Genomic DNA, 22,832 nt, shown 5'->3' with positions numbered 1-22,832 from the left:
TTTCACAACCTCTAATATCCCGTGGCATGTTATGACCAGGTATCTCTGAACGTAATTATTGTTGTAATAGAAGAAATGGAGCAACCAGTGTGTGCATGACATACTCCCAGAAACAGCAATACAATAACCAATATCATTAAAAGTAAATTTGCCTGAAAAATCAAAAGGTCTGGAGAACTGATAAAAATTTATTTCTCTTTAGAGAAATGGCATGGATTCCATTATGTTCACCTGAGAGCAGAGGGTGCCTTCGCTCAGCATCACAGCTAAAAGACAACAGCTTTGGCAATGCAGCACTCCAGAATAGTGTTAATTTGGGAATAGTCAATGTTAACTTTGATTGTTTATTAGATTATTAGCTTCAAGAGGCCCAGGAATCAGGCCAGATTTCTAAGGTGCTTTATTTTCTGCCAGCATATCACATTTGTTTAACTTTTACAATTAATTCTTAGGATGTGGGTATTGCTACCAAGGACATACATCTTTAGATATATGCTCTTATGCTAGCTGTCTTTCACATGGTGCTATGGGCCTTTTTTTTAAAAACTACGAATGAGTAGCTTGGCCACTGAGGCGTTTCAATCAGTTGTTAGGAGTCAAGTGCGTTGGCATGAGGCCAGAGTTACAAACAGATCAGATTAGTTAAGAATGGTAGGTTTCATTCCTTAAAATGAACCAGTTGGATTTTTACAACAAAAGTACTTATCACTTTTCATTTCAGTATTTGAGAAAAACTGAGAATTTAAATCATCAAACTGTAGTTAAGCTGACGTTACCTCTGTTCTCATGTGAGCCCATGACAATATTTCAAAGACCCATGGAGTCTTCCAAAGTGTTCTGGATTTTAATTACCCCATAACCACGACTACCATAAACAGATTATCTGGTCATTAACACATTGCTGTTTGTAGGATTTTGCTGTGTGCAAATTAACTGCTGTATTTCCTACATTACAACAGTCACTTTCCTCCAAATGTACTTGATTGATTGTAAAGCATTTTGAATGTGCTGAGGCCAAGTAAGGGAGTTTAAAAATGCATTATTTTGTTTCCATTACACATTACTGAGCCTCTGCAGGCTTTTACAAGACACAGTGACATACATTGTGAATTTCATGTAAGTATGGTTTGTTTGCTGTTGCAATGATATAGAATGAGCTGAATACCACAGCAGCCACACACCCTAGGGTATTATAAAACCACTTCTTAAAGCCATTCTATCATACAAGGAGGACATATGTTGGTAGATGGTGCCAAACTGCGTGGGAAAACAGGATGTTTTGAGGAAAGGAAAGCATTCACTGAGGCCTACAGATACTTAGCAATCCAAGCAGTTGAATGACAGATGGCATTCATGATTCTAAAAAGTAAGTAATTGCAACGGATTCTAAAAATATATTTTAGATTGCACATACTGCCATGCAAAACCTCAGGATGTCCAAAGTGCTTCACAGTCAATTAAGTGTTTGAAGTGCAATAATGTAGCGCACAGCAAACTCCCACCAATAGCATTTACGACAAGCTCATGTTTTAGTGATGTTGGTCAACAAACAAATATTGAACAGAACATCAGGCACACTTTCTCCACCACTCATCTTCAAAACAGTATCATGAACCTTTCACTTCAAACGGAGGGAACAAAATGAGAGAGCTATAGTTTAAAATCTCATCTGAAACACAGCAAAAACACAAGGAAGCATTAACCTTTAATTTTTGGTTGAACCAGAGGCAAATATGACTGACCTGTCAACCATGAATTGAAGATCAGTGAAGGAATGTCTGAGGCTTCAAGTAGTTTCTAATACATAAAGTCATACATGGGAATGGACACCAGTAATTCATTCTTTCATTATGCCTCCTTTTTGCATTCTTATTTGAGAGATCTAAGCTGAGTGCACCACCATCTACTGTACTCCTAAACTTATTCTTCACCAGGGCCTCAGCTATGTAAGCTCCTCAGCAGCTTTCCTATTTTAGTAGTCTTCAATCCTTCAGAATTCCAACGCTAGCTCATCTGAGGCCTGATCTTAAATTATCCAGTCATCTCCCTTTGCAATGCTCATTTCAAACCTGGCACTATTTACCAGGTCCTAAATCCATATGAACAGCTGATTGGCCTTAGCTGCAGAGTGGTGTTATTCTGTGCACAACTGTTTAGGAAAGATATCGGACTGGTACAGATGAGAATTAGCTGAATTATGCCAGGGAATTATAGCACAGGAGTCTATTCAATCTGTCACGTGCTGTCTCTTAAAACTGTCCAGCTCGTCCCATAGCCACACCATTTCCATATAACACTGCAATATTTTTTGTTTCAGTCATATGTTCAATTCACTTTTGCAAGTTATTATTAAATTGACTTTCTTTTCAGACAACGTAATGTAGATCATTGAAAACTAATTGCATACAATTCTCATCAGCACTCCTCTGCTATTTTTGCCAATTACTGTGTCCTTGTGTCCTTTGGTTACTGATCAATGAAAATAGAGTGATTAAAGCATAAACTATCAAAACCCTTATGATTATGAATGCCTTGTGTTAAATCTTTCCTTTACCTTCTCTGCTATCCGGAGAACAGACTGGGATAGGGTTCCTTTTTTGTTTCCTTTTTTTCAGTCTCATTTCCAGGTAACTGAAATTCTTGATCTTTGGTATCAATTGCAGCAACTCTCCTCAGATCATTCGCCAAAACCTCAGCCTTGTCAAGCCCAGAATTGGTCATATTACTCCAAATGAGGCCCAACTCTTAGGATTTATTTTCCTTACAAATACACTTTAACACAAAAGGTTCAAACATGAAATTAGTGTAAATGTCAGTGATTTCTCCTCCCCCACCACCCACACCTTTTCCTAATCATTGAAACGTCCTGCCCTTTGACTCTGCCTACAGGCTAATGGTGGTGGAAGACGAGTTGAGGAAAGACCACGCCAACATGCAGGAGGCCATTGATGCCAAGCAACGGATAATCGACGTTCAGGTACAGAAAATCATCACCTCAAAGATCAACAAATGACACTGAGGGGAGAAGCGCCAGCAATTCAGTCTTGTCGTGTTAGGACAGCCCTGGTCAAACCTCATCTGAGCAAACTGCTACAGATTATCTTGCTCCCTCCCCATAAGTTATGTCACAATTGGACAGCTTTCATTTCTAATACTTCACAGGAAGCCCCTGCTGCTATTCACCCTTCCTTCAATACCATTTCACTTTCTTGTTTAACATTAAAGTGGAGGGGGCCAAATGTACTGTATTTTGTGAAAAACTGGCTGGTACCGTCAAGAAAATGTTGATGGTATTCAGTACTATGCACATGTGTGAACAGGGAATAAAACAGGTCAGAAGTGGAGTGCCCCCAGTTAAATATCCTCAGTTTTGTAAGTGCAGCTCAATTTGGGACAGCTGCTTGTGAGATTGTGAAGATGAAGTTTGACCAGGGAAATAGTTTGATAGTAAATAGGCAGGGTTCTGCCCTGGTTATGTACAAGTGGGAAAACCAGGAGGCCAATGGTAACCTCACATGTTTGTTTTTTTGTTTTCATTTAATTCCTCTATGGCATTGCCTAGCTCCATACTGAGTTGGGTGGGCAGGGTAATTAGCTGGCATGATAAAATTAAGGGCATGCACTCTTAAGTGGTCACGAGGCTGCTCATTACCACAAGGTACGCAGCGATTTTGACAACATACACTCAGGTTTATCACACTGTTTACACTAATGACCCCTTTGGAGTAGGCCAAACGTTGGTAGTTGCCGCTAGATACTAAATTGGACCCATCACATTCCTTGTCACCATAATCCACACCCCCTATCACCACAAAACTCTGATTCCTAGTGCAATGTACCCAAATGGATCCTTGGTGCTCTGGCAACATTTGGTACTTGTCAATAGTAGGTTATCCAATTGCAGCCTGGCCATGCAGGCACAAGGAAAAGTACCTTCATGCACAAGGAAGACCAAAGAATTCAAAAAAGTTAACAGACCCAGCATTGGGTAATGGCTCCCTTCCACGTGGTGTTGTAAATTAGCAACAGACAGAGTGAGGCCAACTCACGTTGATTGTGCCCAGCAAAGACTACATATATATGATGACGTGGTTTCAACTGTTTTTAAAGAGGAGCAAGGGAACATATTTCTCATGCTAATAAATATTTCAAGGAGAGTAGTGAAGGTGAGCAGTCATAGCAAGAGCACAGAATGAAAAAAAAGATATGAGAACAGCCCAAATCTCAAGCAATGGTGTCTAAATTGGAATTGCAATTTTGTTTGAGTGGTGAGAAGGGATTGGTAAAGGAAGGGGCGAAATTCTATTCCTACTCCTCACCATCCAAAAATATGACAAACAGCTCTCAATCTGCAAATAGCAAATTCTAGTACCAGCCAAAGTTGCTTCAGAGGTTTAGGATCCACAGTAAAGTTCATTCTTTACTTGGGAGTGATGCATGGCAATGATTGAAATTTGGACCTGGCTAGAAGAGGGAGGCATATTAATACTGAACTGGGTCTCTGAGGAAATGAAAGTTTGAATTTCAATTATTTTGACTATTCAGGATAAGACCTGGGCAAGACCTGGTTCTCTTTTACCTGTTTGGCGTTATATCAAAAGTTTGCATTTATTTAACATTATTCAAGTAGGAAAACGTCTTAAGGTATAATTAGACTAGAAGTGACACCACGCCAGGACTAGGGGAGAGTCAAAGCTTGGTCAAAAAGGTTTTTAAGGAAGGCGAGAAAAGCAGAAATAGAAATTCAAGAAAGAAACATCTAAACATCAAGGCCTTCATAGTTGTTGGCAATAACAGGGCAAAAGAAATTAGGATGCTCAATAGGTCAGAGATACTCAGATGTTAAAAAGCAGTTGAGCAGAAAAATATTACAGAGATAGAGAGGTGCAAGCCCACGAAGGACTTTCAACAAAAGATGAGAATTTTATTTAATTGTGACAGATCAGGGCTGAGATATGGTTCCTGGTCTGTGCTGAGTTTAATGGTGTGTGGCATTTGGAATCATACAGTTAGTCTCAGAACGTCATGGAAGGTGGAAGTTAGCCCTGGGTTTCTGGTCTGGGGGGCCTGATGATGCTTTTCTGGAGGCTCTCAGATGCAGAGATTGCGGTTTGACCAAGGCCACTTCTGTGGGGAGAGTTTCCCTTGAAAACCACAAAGAAATGCCAGGACTACCTCTCCTGAATGCAAGTTGGTGGAAGTAGAACAGACATTCGTCGGCTACCATGGCTGATAAATCCATGACAATATTTATAACAGGTTTGACAGAGGGATGGAGCAATAGTAGAAATTAGGTCTGCCCAAAAAAGTCTTCCAAACTTGCTGTTGATCGCAACCCTACACCTCATCCCTTCATTCATCCAACCTACCCCCAACCTTTCTTTAATGTTCAATATCATCAGATCTCTATTTCTATTCATGAATATCTTTAAGATCAGATCTATCTTTCCATATTTCCAGCTCCACAGTTTGTCAGCCAAATTACAACTTTCTTAACATCAAGAATTTCAGGGATGAAAATCCAAACAACTTAGAGTCAATTCAGCAATTTATTAAAAATAAAGGCAATTGCTGTCAGTGAAGATATGCTCAAAAGAGGTCTTGTGGTATAGTGGTAGTGCCCCTACCTCTGGACCAAAAGTCCTAGGTTTAAGTCCTATCTGCCCCAGACATGTAATAATATGAAAGGTTGATTAAAATAGAGATAAATTCAAAAATTGAACAATTGTCTATGCAATCATTACATTTCTTTGGTTTTAAAGTAATTAACTTTGTGCTTTGCCAATATTTAGGTAAGTGTAGATTTTGAATCATCAAATCCGAACACAACAGTTTGATTCAGAAGGGCTGGTTGCTAATTTTGCTGCTGCTTAACATGCCAGGGTTCAGTGAGACTTTCTTCACAGAATAAACGGTGCAATTTGATAGCTAATTGAATAGTTGTTGGTTTTGTTGGTGTTTAGGTAAGTGCAGGTGTTAAGAATGTGTCCAGTCATCACGATCCCATTCACACCATGGTTGGCCCAAAATGATTTGCTGGTGTTTAGGTGAGTGTAAATGTTGAGAGCATGTCTAGTTGCCCTGTTCAGAGTATCTATATTCAGCACTAATGGCTGTAATTTGTAATGTTCTGGTTAATTGATCTAATGATGAGTACTTTTCTTACATTGTATTTACAATGGCATCAGTACACTCCATCCACTGGATCTTAATTTCAACTCCAGGAGGTGGTGGTAGTACACAAGACGACAGTAGCGGATCAGACTATTACACACCCTGCCTGCATTCAATTTCGGCAGATTATATTCAGGGTGGTCGGTCCACTATTGGCCATTTCATGCCCTGTAAAAAGATTAACTTTAACTTCCGGGATGTCTCTCTGGGATCTTTACATTAGGCGAGACCATGCTTACTGAAAAGAACCAGTGCTGTCTAGTACTATTTAATACTCATGTTGTTCATATTGTTATTCAAGTGCAATCTCAAAAGAATTTGTTAGAGGTGTCTGCTTCTGACAGCTTGAAATCTATGTAATTGTGTTAGACTGCTCTTTCACGGGATGGAATAGAGCAAGGTTACATCCTTCTGGTTATTCCAGAAATATTCTACTTTGGGTACAAAAGCAAACATCTGAAGGGAGCAGTGAGTTTGCACACATGCATAAACCTATGAATCCTGTCTTATCAGATTTGTTTGGACTCTCACATCCTAAGATCAGATAGGCATTGGTTCGCAAGACAAAGCTCCCTACAGCATTACTTACTACCAATGAGTCTTCTGCATCAGAGGATAGTTGGTGCAGAGAATTTTAAAAGTTACTGGGACAGCAAAGCTGTCTTTTTGACAGCAGAATGTAATGTTGGAAACAACGTAATGGAACATTTACTGTGTACTTTACCTAACCTATATCTGACCTGAAAACATTTCAATATAATAGTAACCCTAACCCTGTTGTATCTGCTCTGGGAGCATTCAACAGAATAGGGTAATGGGAGCTTTAGTTTGTCTATCCGAAGCTCTAACTGCAATGGGAGTATTTAATAGGCATGCATACAGACGTTTACTTATTTGCGGCAGATACCAGATGATGTACGGGAACCCAGCCTTAAAACGATATGGCAATCTGTTAGCTGAGACTCTTAAGTGTATGGATGAGAGATATGTGGTTTCTACATAGTGCATAGATGATCAGCCTCATTTGAGATACTGGGCGATTAATACAATTGTTGTGACTTATATCATTCAGTTTCAAGGCATAAACCAGCAAAGGAATGGTGTGATGCCCAAGTGAACATCTGGGAGCTGACCCATGTTGGTGTGATCAGTGCAAGAGTGCTGAAAGGGCCTAAGTCACTATTAGCCCATTGTAGCAACAACACCACTAATTCACCTTCACAGTAGCAGAAAGGTCTAATACACTCCGAGCTGGTAACTCACACGCTACAATACATACTACATGAATAAGTTCAATTATTTCATGTAAACTCAGTTTTTAGTGAAGTGAATTCTCAGGACTGGTAACAACAAATAAAAGAATTTCATGGACCATGAATGTCCCCAGTTGTTTCAGAAATAATGAAATGGATTTAAGAGTAGTCCCTTTTGTAATGCAGAAATAAATCAATACAATTCGACTGCAGTCAACACCAAACCAGGCATTTCAGCCTAACTGCTGTATAAGCTCCTTGTGAACCCCTTTACATATCACGCTGTCAATTTATCCTTCTAAAGCTTTCTCTCTCCGACACTAACCAAAATTCTACAAAAATGCATGATTTCCAATACAAAACAAATCCTGCTTTAGGATGGAAAATACAGTTGTGCTTTGCACCCCCTCCAACCTCAAGATCAAATATGGGTATGGTCACTAGTCTAAAACAGCGATCACTAAACTGTCAAGTTAACAGTACTGAAGTAATGCAGCCTCCTGCCCACAACATTCTTTTGCCTCATTTTTCAGCATCTGTCTAAATCAGCTCAAAACCCTTTTTATTTTGAAGTGTTTGTACTTTCGACAGTGCATTGATCCATCTTAATCTATTTTTGCAATGCCAGCCTTCAGGCAAGGTCAGATTTCAGGGTTGTTATTGTAAGATGATGCAGCACTGCCATCAACTGGCTATAAAGGAGTATTAGAGGAGGAATTGTATGTGAATAAAAAAAGATACACAGGGCAGATATATACCATAAGATCCAAACATTCCAATAAGCCCTACAGTGCCTGTTAACAGCATCCAAATGCTTCTTAAACAGTTTCAAGGATTTTCAATCCTGGCACTCAATCCAGTGCCCAATTGGTGTGATCACTCAGAGATAAATCATGCACACAATTTACCTGGAACTGCTGCCCCTCCTAACATCTTATCCTGATTTGTGCGGTTTTAGTTTGAAGTGCTTTGGTAGATTTTGCCTTTTTCAAAGCCATATCAGGTTATCTCAACATATCTAAAGCTAACCCGAAAGGGACTTAGCTTTCTGAAGTGAACCTAGACGTGTTATATTTTACTTTGAGCCATTTCACAAGTTTACTTTGATCTTCTTTTACCCCGTTAGGCCTAGGTCCAGGCATCAGATCGAGGTTGCATTTGCATCGCAACACCTGTTACATGAAAGTGTGACCACTTTGCATTTGATGGAACAATTACAACACATATCTCTGCCATTTCCTTGCAATGGCAAAAGTCTTTGGAACCTGTCATCATTACCCGATCTTCTTTTTACATGATGCTAGTTGACTATCCTTCAAAAATTTAAGTAAATTGTGTCAGTGTTGCTAAGGTTGAGAAATTAATGCCATTTTTGCTTGTAAGAGCCAGATACTGACAATTTTCGACCGATGCATTCTGACCAGCAACGTACATTGAAATTACAGCATCCTCCAACATATGCTGGGAAAGGTTTTGGATCTACTCCTGCTCCAACACCAACTTCCCCAGTGTGTTACAGGCATCATAGAAAGAGGTAGCTATTAAAAAAAAAATCAACACTTCTAAAAAGAAAATCAGCTTATCTCAGCAAACAAAAGCATGCTATTAGCTAATTAGAACTTTTGCTATCATCTTTGTCTTGGGTGAAATATCTTCTGGTCCTGTTGTTCAATGGTGCTTATGGGCTCCAGTGAGTAATCACATCAGTCAGTGCTAAATCACATTTGTGCTCACAGAATTTAGAAGTCGGATAGATTAGTGAAAACCCCCCAAAACCCCAAATTCCAAATGAACTTTGCTTTCATAGTGAATTGTGTTTTTAAAGTCAGTGTTATGCAGTTCATCAGGATTAAGTTGAATGTATATTTAATTCATATAACTCTATCCATCAAGCAGTAATGTCAACTGTAGAAAAACAGACCACGATTATGGAGTTACATACTACAGAAAAGCAGGACTAAATTGAGGGTTACAGTATTATAGACAACATAGGATTGTATGTGGTTATAGGTCTATTTACATTACAATTTGACAAGTGAGGAATAAGACGGGTATTCAAGTGGAATCTTTTTCTACCCAAAAAGTGACAAGGTTATGAAATAGGTTACTAGGACAGACTTTGAGGCAATAGCCTTTGGAATCAGTTGGATGCTTTTCACAGGAGAGAAGAAATTTGAACTTTGTAAAAGAGGTCTTGTAGGACCCAAGCTGTTCCTGAGAACTCAATGGATCAGTCTACAGTTCTTAGTGATTGGATAATGGAACTCAAGTGCTGATGGGTGTGCTTCCTGATAAATTTAGCTGCCAAGTGTGAAGCGTTAACATTAAGCAAGTTTGGGACAGCCCTGGTCCAGATGAGCTAACAGGGACATTGCAGACTGCATTTGTAGATCAGAAAGCATCAGTTGCAATGCTTTAGATGCATTATCCAAAGGCTATACTGGATATGTGCTGTCCTTTGAAAGTTGTATTTTTTCAGTCTTTCTCAACCACAACATGTTCTGAAGAGCTTACCTATAAATTAAGTACTTTTGACACGTAGTTCCTTTGCAAGGTAGGAAATAGGGTTACCAATTTACACAGGACAAGATGCTACAAAAAAAAAAGACAACCAAATAACTTGTTTTTAGTAATATACAATTGAAGGAGAAATTTGATAAGGTAACCAACAGAAATGTCAAAATGGTGCGGTGATCTTTTACATTGCCCAAGTGGTCAGATGGGGCCTCAGCTAAATGCCTCATCTCAAGAAAACAGTGCGCAATACTATTGTGCTATCAGCTTGGACCACGTGCACAATTAGGTTCCACAGTCAAGATTAGAGTGGTGCTGGAAAAACAGATCAGGCAGCATCCGAGGAACAGGAAAATCGACGTTTTGGGCAAAAGCCCTTTTCCTGCTCTTTGGATGTTGCTTGACCTGCTGTGCTTTTCCAGCACCACTAATCTTGACTCTAATCTCTAGCATCTGCAGTACCCATCTTTGCCTAATTAGGTTATGACATGGAGTACAATATCTTTGTATACTTTCCATGATCTTTTAAACACTTTTGCTAAAAGTGAAGTGATGAAATAATTTTAGCCATTCTCACCAGATATGGAATCCCACACGGTCAATTTTGCACTGTCCATTGATCTTAATTGAACGTAAAATTAGCATGCAAACTAATCCCATTAGTTTTATTGTTGGCAGTTTAAGTTACAATTGTCTCCCCCTCCACCATCCAAACAGTCAGTCTGAAATTGCACCTATCAGAACTTCAAATGACAGTGATCAGATGACAGTTTCAAGCAATAGTCTGACACCCTCTACGACTTTCATTCCTCTCCACCACCCACCCTTCCCCAAAATGAAACCAATTTAATCATGCTAGAGAAACTCTCACTCCTACATTACACACAGACTCAACTTGCAAAATGGGAAGATTGGCGCTTGATTTGTGCATCCTACTAACTGCTTTATGCAATCTGTTGTTATGTGACATACAGTATGTATGAACTACGTACAGGTGGAAATGATTCTCAGGGGATAGCACAAATGCGCAGAAGTGTCCCGCCCATACAAAACATGTCTTTTTCTTGTTAAAAATCACTCACTGGGCATGGAGATCAGTAATTATGCCATCATTTGTGGCCCATCCCTAATTGTTCTCTAGAAGGTAGTGGCGAGGTGCCTTCTTGCATCATTGAAGTCCATGGACTGTGGGTGCACTGCTGGGGTGGGTGAGGTTTGGAAGTTGCCAGCTGAAAACCAGGTAGAGCATATAGATGGCACTTTCTTAGAGGTAAACAATGGGAGAGATTGCAACAATTACCCCCTCCAGGGGCATGAAATAGGGGAAAATCAAACAATTAGAGTCAGAAGCACACAGCATAGAAACAGACCCTGTAGCCCAACTCTTCCATGCTGAAGAGGTTTCCTAAACTGAATTAGTCCCATTTGTTTGGATTTGGCCCATATCCCTATAAACCTACCCGATCTACCTGCCCAAATTTTTTTTTTAAAAAAACATGTTATCATTGTTCCTGTTTCTACCACTTCCTCTGATAGCTGTTTATATGTACATACCACCCTGTATGTGAAAACGTTGGCCCACTGCTTTAAATCTCTCCCCTCTCATATTAAAACTATGTCCTCTCATTTTCGATTACAATACCCTGGGCAAAAGACCTTGGTTATTCACTTTATCTTTGCCCTTTTTATAGAGTCATAGAGATGTACAGCATGGAAACAGACCCTTCAGTCCAACCTGTCCATGCTGACCAGATATCCCAACCCAATCAATCCCACCTGCCAGCACCTGGCCCATATCCCTCTAAACCCTTCCTATTCATATACCCATCCAAATGCTTCTTAAATGTTGCAATTGTACCAGCCTCCGCCACATCCTCTGGCAGCTCATTCCATACATGTACTACCCTCTGCGTGAAAAGGTTGCCCCTTGGGTCTCTTTTATATCTTTCCCTTCTCACCCTAAATCTATGACCTCTTGTTCTGGACTCCCCGACCCCAGGGAAAAGAATTTGCCTATTTATCCTATCCATGTCCCTCAATTTGGTAAACCTCTATAAGGTTACCCCTCAGCCTCCGACGCGCCAGGGAAAACAGCCCCAGCCTGTTCAGCCTCTCCCTATAGCTCAAATCCTCCAACCCCAGCAACATTCTTGTAAACCCTTTCAAGTTTCACAACATCTTTCCAATAGGAAGGAGACCAGAATTGCACGCAATATTCCAACAGTGGCATAACCAATGTCCTGTACAGCCACAACATGACCTCCCAACTCCTGTACTCAATACTCTGACCAATAAAGGAAAGCATACCAAATGCCTAGATTTGCTTTCCCAAAATGCAGCACTTCGCATTTATCTGAATTAAACTCCATCTGCCACTTCTCAGCCCATTGGCCCATCTGGTCCAGATCCTGTTGTAATCTGAGGTAACCCTCTTCGCTGTCCACTACACCTCCAATTTTGGTGTCATCTGCGAACTAAGGTCACCCCTCAGCCTCACATTCAACAGAAACAGGTCCTAGCCTCTCCTTAAAACTGCTACCTTCCAGCCTCAGTAATGTAGTCCCAGTAAATGGACTGCCCATTTTACATCTCTCCCTCCTTCCTAGAACACAATTATAAACAATGGAACGCTACTGGAAAATTGCAGGAGCATTGTTTACAGTTTATTATCCAACCCCACCAAAGCAATGAGGGGAAAAAACACTGAACACTCCTTACAACTTGCCCACAAATCATCTACCATATGTCTAAACCATCACCCCACCCAGACTGCCACTTATGTCTATTTGCAGATCCTGACTCAACAATGTGAAAAATTGTCTGGTTGTATACTGTTCACAGAAAGCAGGACAAATCTAGGCTAGCCAATATCCAGATTTACACTAACAGGTGGCAAATAATATTTATGGCACAGTGCCAGTCAATGATCATTTACAACATGAAGGAATCTATTCTTTATCCCTTGACATTCAATAGCATTACCAATGCTGAAGGCCGCACCACCCACATGCTACATGTTACCACTGGCCATAAGCTCAAGCTGAACTAGCCACATAAATGCCATGGACTATAACAGCACATCAGAGGCTAGGAATCCTTGAGTGAGTAACTTGCCTCCTCACTCTCCAAAGTCCATAGGAATGCAATGGAATATTCACCACCTGCCTGGATTGGTGCAGCTTAAATAACACAAGAAGCTCAACACCACTCAGGACAAAGCAGCCCAGCAGATTGGCACCATATCCATTAACATTCACTTCCTGCAGCATCTTCATTGGGTATAATGAGGATCCTTGGACAAGTGTAAATTCACCTCCATCTAGGAGGAGGAGGAGGAGGACAGCAGCTGCATGGGATCGCCACCGCCTGCAAACTCCCCTCCACCGTCCTGATTTGGAAATGTTTGGCCCTCCTTGGGTCGAAATCCTGGAAGGTCCACCTGGAGCGACACGATGCGGTGCAACCTACAGCCCACCAACTGCGGTGATTTCAGAAGACAGCTCAGCACCACCACCACCAACTTCTCAAGGGCACCTGGAGTTGGGCGATAAATGCTGGCCCGGACAGTGTCACCACCCGTCCCGGTGAAGTGAATACCAATAAACTCCTACCGGATGTAGGGCGGGTGCCTCGCAGGAAGGGGACTTCTTCCACCGGCTGGTGTCTGGACGTGACATGGGGTGGGGTGGGGTGGGTGCCGCTGGAGGAACTCGAATCGGGAACGTGGGGCGGGCCTTTCGGGCCGAAACTCTCCTTTGGTTTTCGCATCTGGAGCCGAACGCCCTCTTCCTGCCCGAAGGACGGGCGGCGGTTGGCCGCTTTCCTGCGGAACCTTCTGGAACCCAGCCCCAGCTTCTCGTCCTGCGCGCGGCCTCGACCGCCACGTGCTCGAGAGCGCGGGAGGACGCAGCCCGCGCGCCACTGTCAATCACAAACCACCGCCAGCGGCGGCGGCGGCACACCCAACCCGCTTCCAGTCATCCCACCTCATCAACCCCCTCTGCAGAACCATTCCCGCCCCCCGGCGCCGAGTACGGGTTTGATCGACGTGAAGCTTTATTTTTCAGGTAGGGAGGCGAGGATCAGAGGACATTGTTTCCCACACCGCCAAAGAGCCACTACCATTACTTACACACACACGAGCCCATTTACTGGGTTGGGGCTGCGGGTGGTGACTCCAGTTCGGACCAACCGGAGTCGCTCGCGTTGCCAACGTCACCCGTTACCCAGCGGCGTGATTGGACGAGTGTGGAAAGGTCGTTGGGAGTTGGGCGGGCGTTTTCGGCCAAGCCGCGTGGAAGAAGGATCACGTGGCTTCGCCCTTCTCCATGTCTGGGAGGTAGGGGTGGTAACGGTTTCCCCTTCCCCTGGCAGTTTGAATCGCCTGGGAGGAAGGCGTACACCTCTGCACGAATTGTTCACTCGCGACCCCGTGTGCTAATTGCCCCTCACCCCCGAGGGCAGCTAGGAATCAACCACGTGGCGGTGGGTCTGGACTTCACGTGTTGTCCAGACCCTGATAAGGATGGCGCATTTTCTTGCCTGAAGGGAACCATGTGGGTTATTTTCTCACAATCAACAACGGTTTCAAGATCAATATTCAGCTCGATGCTGCTATATATATATATATATATATATATATGTGTGTGTGTGTGTGTGTGGCATGGTGGCTTAGTGGTTAGCACAGGGACCCAGGTTCGATGCCAGCCTCGGGCGACTGTCTGTGTGGAGATTGCACATTCTCCCCGTGTCTGCGTGGGTTTGCTCTGTTTCCTCCCACAGTCCAAAGATGTGCCGATCAGATGAATTGGCCATGCTAAATATCCCATAGTGTTCATAAGAGATGTACAGCATGAAAACAGACCCTTCGGTCCAACCTGTCCACGCCAACCAGATACCCCAACCTAATCTAGTCCCACCTGCCAGCACTTGGCCCATATCCCTCCTAACCCCTTCCTATTCATATACCCATCCAGATGCCTTTTAAATGTTGCAGGGATGTGTAGGTTAGCTGCATTAATCAGGAGTAAATGTAGAGTAATAGGGTCTGGGTGGGGTTACTGTTCGGTGGGTCGGTGTGTATTTGTTTGGCTGTACGGCCTGTTTCCACACTGGAGGTTAGGTTGGTTGAATAGCTGACTGGCAGTGTGTAGTGATGCCAACAGTGTGGGTTAATTTTACATAATAACTGAGGTTACTGTGAAGGACTTACCTTCTCGACTGCTCCTCCCTCCTGCTGGAGAAATGGTGAACTTCAGGTTAAAGCACAACAGGTGATCTTTTTAATGAGAGATTAGCCCTGTGGCCCTCTGGGACTGTGGGCACTTTACAGTCTTAATTTCCAGATTGAATTCAAATTCCACCATCTGCCGTGGTAGGATCCAAACCCAGGTCCCCAGAATAACACCTGGGTGCCTGGGTTGATAGTCTGGTAATAGTACCACGAGACCATCAGTCTCCAGGAAAAGGGAAGGGGTATAAATTGTAAGTTTTGTGTTTCTTTGAGAAAATGGCAGGGGCTGTGGTGGGTGGTGTAAATGTGTACCAATGCTGCAGTGATCAAAGGGGTTGGTGGCTCAACCACTAAAAAGGAAGGTTTCAGAACATTGCTAGTGGAGGGCAGCGGGACACAGTGTCGACCCCGGTTGTCGCAAGACGGCAGACGTCACAGACGAGTTGCAGTGGACGGTGCAAGACAGACAAACATGGCAGACCGTGACAGCAGACCTACTGGTAGGAGTAACTTATGAGCAGCAGCTCCCACAATTGTGCTGATAACCAGAACTGGCTGTTTCAGGCCCCACCCACCACCTCCAACCGGGTTTTACATTCTCCGTTGTAAACGGAGTTGGGGTGGTACCCCGAGTGTTGAACTTCAAACCTTTACAGCACCTCTATTCGCACGAAGTGTCCATGAGATCCAGTGGCTGTGGAATACTTTCTGTAATGGATGTCATGTTTCCTGGGCGTGAGGGTGCAGTTATTGTAACTTGTAAAGATTGTGAGAGATAATTGATCAGTAGCCAATTTGAAAATTTGGCATCTGATAACTAATATTTGTTGCTTTAGTTACTGTGTAGTTATACATATGTATCCAATATGTACTTGTGTGTGCATGTATTCTTTGTACAGTATAACTTCATGGTATGGAAATTGTGCCAATTAATAGTACTAATATTGCAAATACATATGTAAATTTCTTTATTTCTCTTCCTTCCTTTCCTGTTTTGTCCTTTTCTTGCTCTTTTGCACCTTCTTTCCTCCCCTCTCCATCCCTCCTCACCCCAAACCATATTTCTCTCTAATCTGCCTGCCTAACACCTTTCAAATCCCCCCTCTGGAAGTCAATGGAGCATTCATTCAAAAAAAGACAAAATGGCTTCCCAGCCCCACCCACTGCCCACCCACCTCGCCTTCACCGTGCCAAAGACTTTGCTTCAAGCCGGATCGAGGCAAAGTTCCATGGAGACCCCCGCCTCATTCGCCGCCAGGCCCGCCGCTTCGAGTACAACTTGGAAGGGGGAGGGGGGCAGCAGCTGGTCTGACGTTGACCTCCCTTGGGTTCCCGTTGGCGCGGGACCTGCTGAGGGCAGTGTCTAGACTGTGACAGCCCTTCTGGTAGATAATCCGGGCAGGGAAAAGAATTCTCAAATTGGCTGAACAGGTGTTTTGGGAGGGAAGAGGAGGGAGGGTATGTGGGAAAGGGAGGGCAAACAGGGTATTACACTGATCACTTAATTTTTTTAAAAAAATGAAATATCTATATATTTATATATAAATTAATTTCACACAACATTCAAGGTTGCCCACAACCTGGTAAGTGGGGTGACCTGGGGCTGGTGGTTTTGATTGAGTGGTGCATTGGTAGCCAGGCAAGGGAAAGAATGCTCCGTTTACATACAGAAGGGGGCAGGGGAGATGGTGGCGCCATGGCGGCCTTGTTGACCGACTCAGGCGACTAGAGAACCTTGGCTGGAACAATATCTTGCACCGTCTATACCTCCGACATTTTGAGGGCAGCGGACCATAAGGTACGAGACCAAAAGGGAGAAATCTTTTAAGCTGCAGTATCCCTGGCTTTCGAAAGGTCTGTAGGTTGTGGAGATGTGTGAATAGTCCAATTTTTGGCAGTGGTCACCTAGGTTTCAGCGACTCCGCAGTTTGTTGGAGGTGCTCCGCAGAGTTTGCTGTCTCTCTATCAGAGACAGAATAAGGACGCCTGAATATGAATTGCAGCGGAGGCCATCTCAAATAGGTGGTGCTATTTGTTTTGGTGGGGGGGGGGAGCACAGAAATGGCTAGAAATTGGACTTTTTTACACATCTCCAGCAGGCCAGCTATTTCAGAGCTGTCAGAAATCAAATCTACACAACATCTTCACGTTTAAAAATTCTCATGGACCTCTTGCAGTTTTGCCTTCTAACTCTTCCTTTCCCCCCCCCCCCCACTCCATACCCCACCAACCACGAGGATGTAAAAATTATTTATTAAAAAATAGAAAGTACAGGGGCTGGAAACATCTGAATTTGAAGGTGGACTGAATGAATCTTCTTTGGAGAATTATTCAAGAGGCCAGATTTTGTGGGTGGGGAGATAGTGGAGTACAGGGAACCCTTATCTGAAGAGCTCTTAAGTACTGAGGTCACCATCTTACTTGGTACAGGCACTACTGCAAGGTCACTGATGCCCCTTGGACTGGTGCTCCATCAGAGAATCTTGAGCTAAGACATGGACTGCATTGAAGATCTTTTCACACGTGTCTGCAAAGTCGCTGTGAGGTGGTGTGGCTTTTTTTTTGTCTGTCTCTGTGAGTATGAATGTCTGTGTGCATGTCCATTTGTCTTTCAATCAGTTATTCCCCCAGGTGACCCACCTCTTGCCACATTGCATATCACCCTCGCAGCTCGCCAACGTCCCCTGTCGTGTTGTCAATTTTGAGCTTAATATACAAAATGTTTCATTGCTTCCCTAGATTAGTCCTGGTCTTGGGTTTAGCATGTTATTCACACCAGCGACAGGATAGTTCACTTGGGGACTTCCGGCTGAATATGGAGCTGCAACAAGATCTCTCTGGATGACCAAACGATGATTACAAACAAATGGCCTTACTACTTAGAATCCAAAAAAACAGCCTCTTGGGGTTACTGCCACCCGACAGGATACAGCTTCCTAGCTAAACATGTCATATTGCATCGTTTCACATAGGAACAAAAAGAAAACTTCAGCTGAAGCCTGACTTTCTGAACATAGATGAAATTCCCAAATTCAATTTAGAGTAGGCTTTCAAGAATTAAATTTCCAACTTGAAAATATTTGACACAAAATCTTTTTCCAGACAGTTTTATTTGCAGAATACATATTTTAGTTGTTACTGTTCTTTACAGTGAAAGGAACATTTCTCAAACAGCATTGAAATGGATCACCTAAACCAGATTAATTCAGAAATATTCCCCAGTATGGGCCAAGTTCAGTTTAGAAGTTTGCTTTTGGTGTTTGAACTTAAATGAGAGAAAAGTATTGAGCATAGTTGCAGAAAAAGAGACCTTGCAATTTGGTCTGGCCAACTGCATGGTGACCACCTAAGTGGTAAGTCCCATGGGTGTTTGACTGGAATCTAAGATAATCAGGTCATATTAGATTATGTGGTTGGATAAAAGCCAGAAGGTATATATTTTGACCACTTCAATCTCTCAAATAGAACCTTCCTACCATGTTGGCTGATGGAGTCACAGGTGTTTCCATCTTCCTGCACTGCCTTTGCTCTCAACTATAGAGATTCTGGAAAGGCAAGAGGTCTCGAAAGTTTGGGTTGAAAGGGTCAGGGTGCGGTGGGTATGATTTTACCTCAAAATAAACAGTTCACAACTCACCCCTATCCAGCGAGTGTTAACTTCTTTGCCTCCTGTTAGGTTGAAAGTTATCACAAAAAGTGTGTCTAAGATGTTGTGTTGAAGCTGGATTTCTGTCTGTATCGCATGTATGTCAGCTTTTAGTCTGTTGTCACTGGTTGTAGTTGCCTGGCTTGACTTTTTTTCCTTTCTTTTTGCCTCTTCTTTTAAAAAAAAGTGAATGGTTTGTACTGTGTTGCGCTCTGTGAAATCTTTCTTGTATGACCTGTGACAAATTTGCAATTTACCATTCTATTTGCGGGTGTAGCATTTCCTTGGGCATCATCCAAGGTGAGAGTTATACCATGTTCACCTTGTATGTGTTTTATCTGTTCTCAGCCAGCTTACAAAGGAATCAAGTGTTATGGGCCAGCAGGCAGAATAATAAACTTGAGACTACAATCAAATCAACCATAATCTTGTTGAATGGTAAAGTAGGCTGAGCAGCAGAAAGGCCTACTTCTACTCCTGGTTTCCTGTGGAAGTGGAGATAAAGTATCTGTAATGTTTACCAAGTGTGGTGTCACAACTCTGACCTTCCTCAAAGATCAATCTCTCCCTCTCTTACCACCCGCCTCCAACTTCCTAAGTAGTTTCAGACGGAATTGAAGTCCAATAGTCCGGTTGCACACCAGCAGCTGATGAGAGGGACAATATTCTATCCGTTTATAAAAGCTGTCTGCATGCCCTCCCTTCCATCCATTCCGGCCAAAATTATTTGTCTTTCAAAATCCCAGTTGCTACTGCTGCTACCTATCTCACACCCTTCCAACATTTCCTCCTAAAATGAAAGGAGTGGTGTTGGGAGGTACTTGACAGGTGTTATGGCTCCAATTCCTTTCCAGTTCAGAAAACATTCATCAGATTTGGCAATGGTGAACAATTCTGGTGCATCACTATGCCAATCAGAATTTGTATATTTTGAAGGATTCAAGGTCCATTTGCTTAATCCTAGTTAAGTAAGGTTGTCATGGGTTATGGTTACCCTCTTTAATGGTCTCTATTGGTTGATCACCCATATGACAACCTTGTTCATTGTGGAGGAGAGGATGCTGTGGTTTATAGGTGACAGGTGAGTCTACAACTCAGTTTTAGCCAAGTGTATGATGTCTAATGGTTTTCATGGGTGGGTTAACCTTTGAGTCTGGTAGTGTAACCCCAAATTAAAACCATGTGCTTTGTGACCGCCACTCTGGCTGAGAACTGATGAACTCCCATGGCAGTGTTGAACCATCAAGCTAAAAGTGTTGACCATCATTAGCAAATACTAGAAAGCTATATTGTGTCTCAGTTAAGTGTCAATTCCACTTTTGATCATTTTTTTTTCTTTCCATTGCTGCTGGTTATTTGCAACATTGAAGTTTACTGTGTCTTTAATGTCTGTGAAACAATAGAGCACTCCACCATCATCTCCGTGTCAGTTCAAACACACGTCAGCATCATGCAAGCACTGAGCAACAATGGAATGCAGACTGCTTTTAAGCCAGTTTGAGGGCAGCTCAGAGTGTCAAAGGGCAAAACCTAGATTTTTGAGTTTTACCTTCACTAATCATTGCTGTTCAGTTAAATCTTAAAAGACCTGTTGCTGCCATTTCTGTTGAATATATTCTTCAAGTATTGTCTCCCCTCTCTCTTTCCCCCCCACAGTTAAATCAATTGCAATATTTAGTTACCTTGCATTAAAATCTGAGGATATCCCTTAAGCAAGGGCTTTGCTGTCATAATATCAGGTGTCATTGAATGTATAATGTGAATCATTGTCAGAAGTGCTATCTGGAGAGTTAATCGTTTTAATTGTACTCCTTTAATTTAGAAATATATTTATCACTGGACATCACTTACAAAATATGTTTAAAAGGCTGCTGTTGCTTCCATTTTCTCATCTCTGGTATTCCTGTACTGGTTTTGGCTCATCAGTACTGTTGAATATACTTTGCAGGTTTCTGCAGTAAAACTGAACAAGTGCTTATTTGGTAGGCTGTAACACACTGTGTAGCCTGGTTCTGCCAGTGCCTCTCAGCAGCAGGACTCCTCTATCACCAAGGTAGCAAAACAGCCCAGGGTTTGGAAGTCTTAAAATGGTCACTGGAGCTTAAGAATGTTTTTCTGCAATTGGATTGATCTCTTATCCAGATACAGAAACTGTTATAGATATATTCTCACAGTTGTAGGTCTACATAGGTGTAGATACCTGCACAAGTATATGTAGTTACAGACACATACACATATGTATATGATGATAAACACAGCACACACAAAGGACTGAGAACAGGCAAATTTTATCATAAAACATTAATGTTTTGCTCATTCAACAATCAAAACCTAACTAAAGTCCAACACACGATATGAACAAAAAGATAGGAACAGCCTACTGAAACCTGTTCCACCATTCGGACCAGTCATAGCTAATTTTCAGCCTCAACACCACTTTGCTAACACCTTTCTATATTCCATGATTGGCCTGAGAGACCAAATATCTGACTATCTCAGTTTTAAATGTATTAAATGATGAACCATCAACAAGATAATCAGGTAGAAAATTCGAAGGATTCATGACCCCCGAGGGGAAAAAAATTGTCTTCATCCTATTATAAAGTCATGGTCCCTTATCCTGTGACCCTGCAATCCCACCCCATCATGGTCTAGACTGTCCAAGCAGTGGAATCATCCTCTTAGTGTCTGCCCTGTCAAACTGCTTCATAAGATCTCCAGACAGGGTTTGAGACCACTATAAGTACAATCAACAGTCATCCTGTCCATCACCATTTCCTACTTAAACCATTGAGACAATGTTAAAGCTTTAAACCAAGTAGCATTATAGGATTGGAAGGATTTGTACTTTGAACATTCATCTCAGGGACTTGACCAAGGAAGTGCAGGGGAAGTCAACTAGTCATCCACTTCCCAAGCATCACCATTGAGCTGACCACAGGTGGAAACGTGACTTGTTGACATGTGGACCCAAGACTCTTCAATTCAATTTTCAGTGCACTTTAGTCCTCAGCTTTGTACATTCAAAGAGCCAAACTGATACAGGGAGACTAAGAGGTGAAAAATGGACTATAAGAACTTGAAACCATAAAGGGGTTTTATGTTTGCTTTCTTGTTTAAACGTGCGTTACTCACCTGTAATGTTTGCATGACCTCCATTCTGTCACAAGTTGAAGCCTTTCATTCTCTGTGCTGTTTCTTCTCATTTGTTTGTGGTCCAAGCTACGGTGCCTAAGAGATTCCAAATCTAGGGGTATCCTGCCAAGGATTGAAGGCACTTCAGAGCTAAATTTCAATCTGGTGTTGTGGACAGCAGTCACACAGTTTCAAGCAGAACATCTGTTTCTATCCTCCTCACCACCCAATATGACATTGGGCAAGGTGTAAAACCAACATTAGCCCTTTCATTCTCAGAGATAAAGGGAACATTCACGAGGTGTCATAATCTAAATTTACTCAGTCACAGGCGGGACACAATTGTTGTCATGAGGGCACAGGATGCAATAGCAAAGAGATAAACCTGTAAAGCCAAGTTCTATCTTGCACAGTTTTGACTGTCATTCTGAGATGGCTAAGTGGAGGGGACAGGTTGGTGGTGCTGAGTGAAGTCTAAGTGGTTAAGAACATGGTTGGGAGGGTTCGGAGTAATTGTGAGAGTGGAGCATCCTCTAAGAATGGATCTTAGTGTGATCTTGGCAGAGGAGAGCAACCAATTTTGCTCTTCCCTCTTAATTGGGAGTCATGTTGCACAGTAAGTGGGGCATTCAGTGTGGTGAGAGCCACTCGATGATAACAAGCACACGGTTTTTCCAGATTTTGAAACACAGACTAGCATAAGTTTTTATGCCAGGTTCTAAGATATGAAAAAAAAATGGAGCTTTGTCCATGTTCTAGATTACCATGTCCCTCCATAAGGCAACCCATAATAGTGCAGAGACACCCAATCAGTGTGTCAACTACTGATGCCTTAATATTAAGTGCAAGATCTAGAGCTTTTATCAGGAAGAGTGGA

General features: G+C 42.4%; 1 protein-coding gene across 7 annotated transcripts in view; it reads left to right on the top strand.

Annotated features, from left to right (window-relative positions):
* The window catches only part of LOC122541389 (ras/Rap GTPase-activating protein SynGAP-like), a 516,506-nt gene that overhangs the window by 420,696 nt on the left and 72,978 nt on the right, over positions 1–22,832 (top strand). For 4 of the 7 annotated variants that reach the window (XM_043678121.1, XM_043678120.1, XM_043678125.1 and 1 more), the window contains one exon: positions 2,890–2,977. The exons of 2 other annotated variants lie outside the window; for them this stretch is intronic. In XM_043678121.1, coding sequence (XP_043534056.1) covers positions 2,890–2,977 — 88 coding nt within the window. Of the gene's footprint in view, positions 1–2,889; positions 2,978–16,285; positions 16,560–22,832 lie in introns of all 7 variants that reach the window. One more of the 7 variants, XR_006309588.1, reaches the window with a different exon arrangement.

The sequence above is a fragment of the Chiloscyllium plagiosum genome, chromosome 37 (assembly GCF_004010195.1).
Source record: "Chiloscyllium plagiosum isolate BGI_BamShark_2017 chromosome 37, ASM401019v2, whole genome shotgun sequence".
NCBI lineage: Eukaryota > Metazoa > Chordata > Chondrichthyes > Orectolobiformes > Hemiscylliidae > Chiloscyllium > Chiloscyllium plagiosum.
This window is presented reverse-complemented; position numbering and strand designations above follow the sequence as displayed.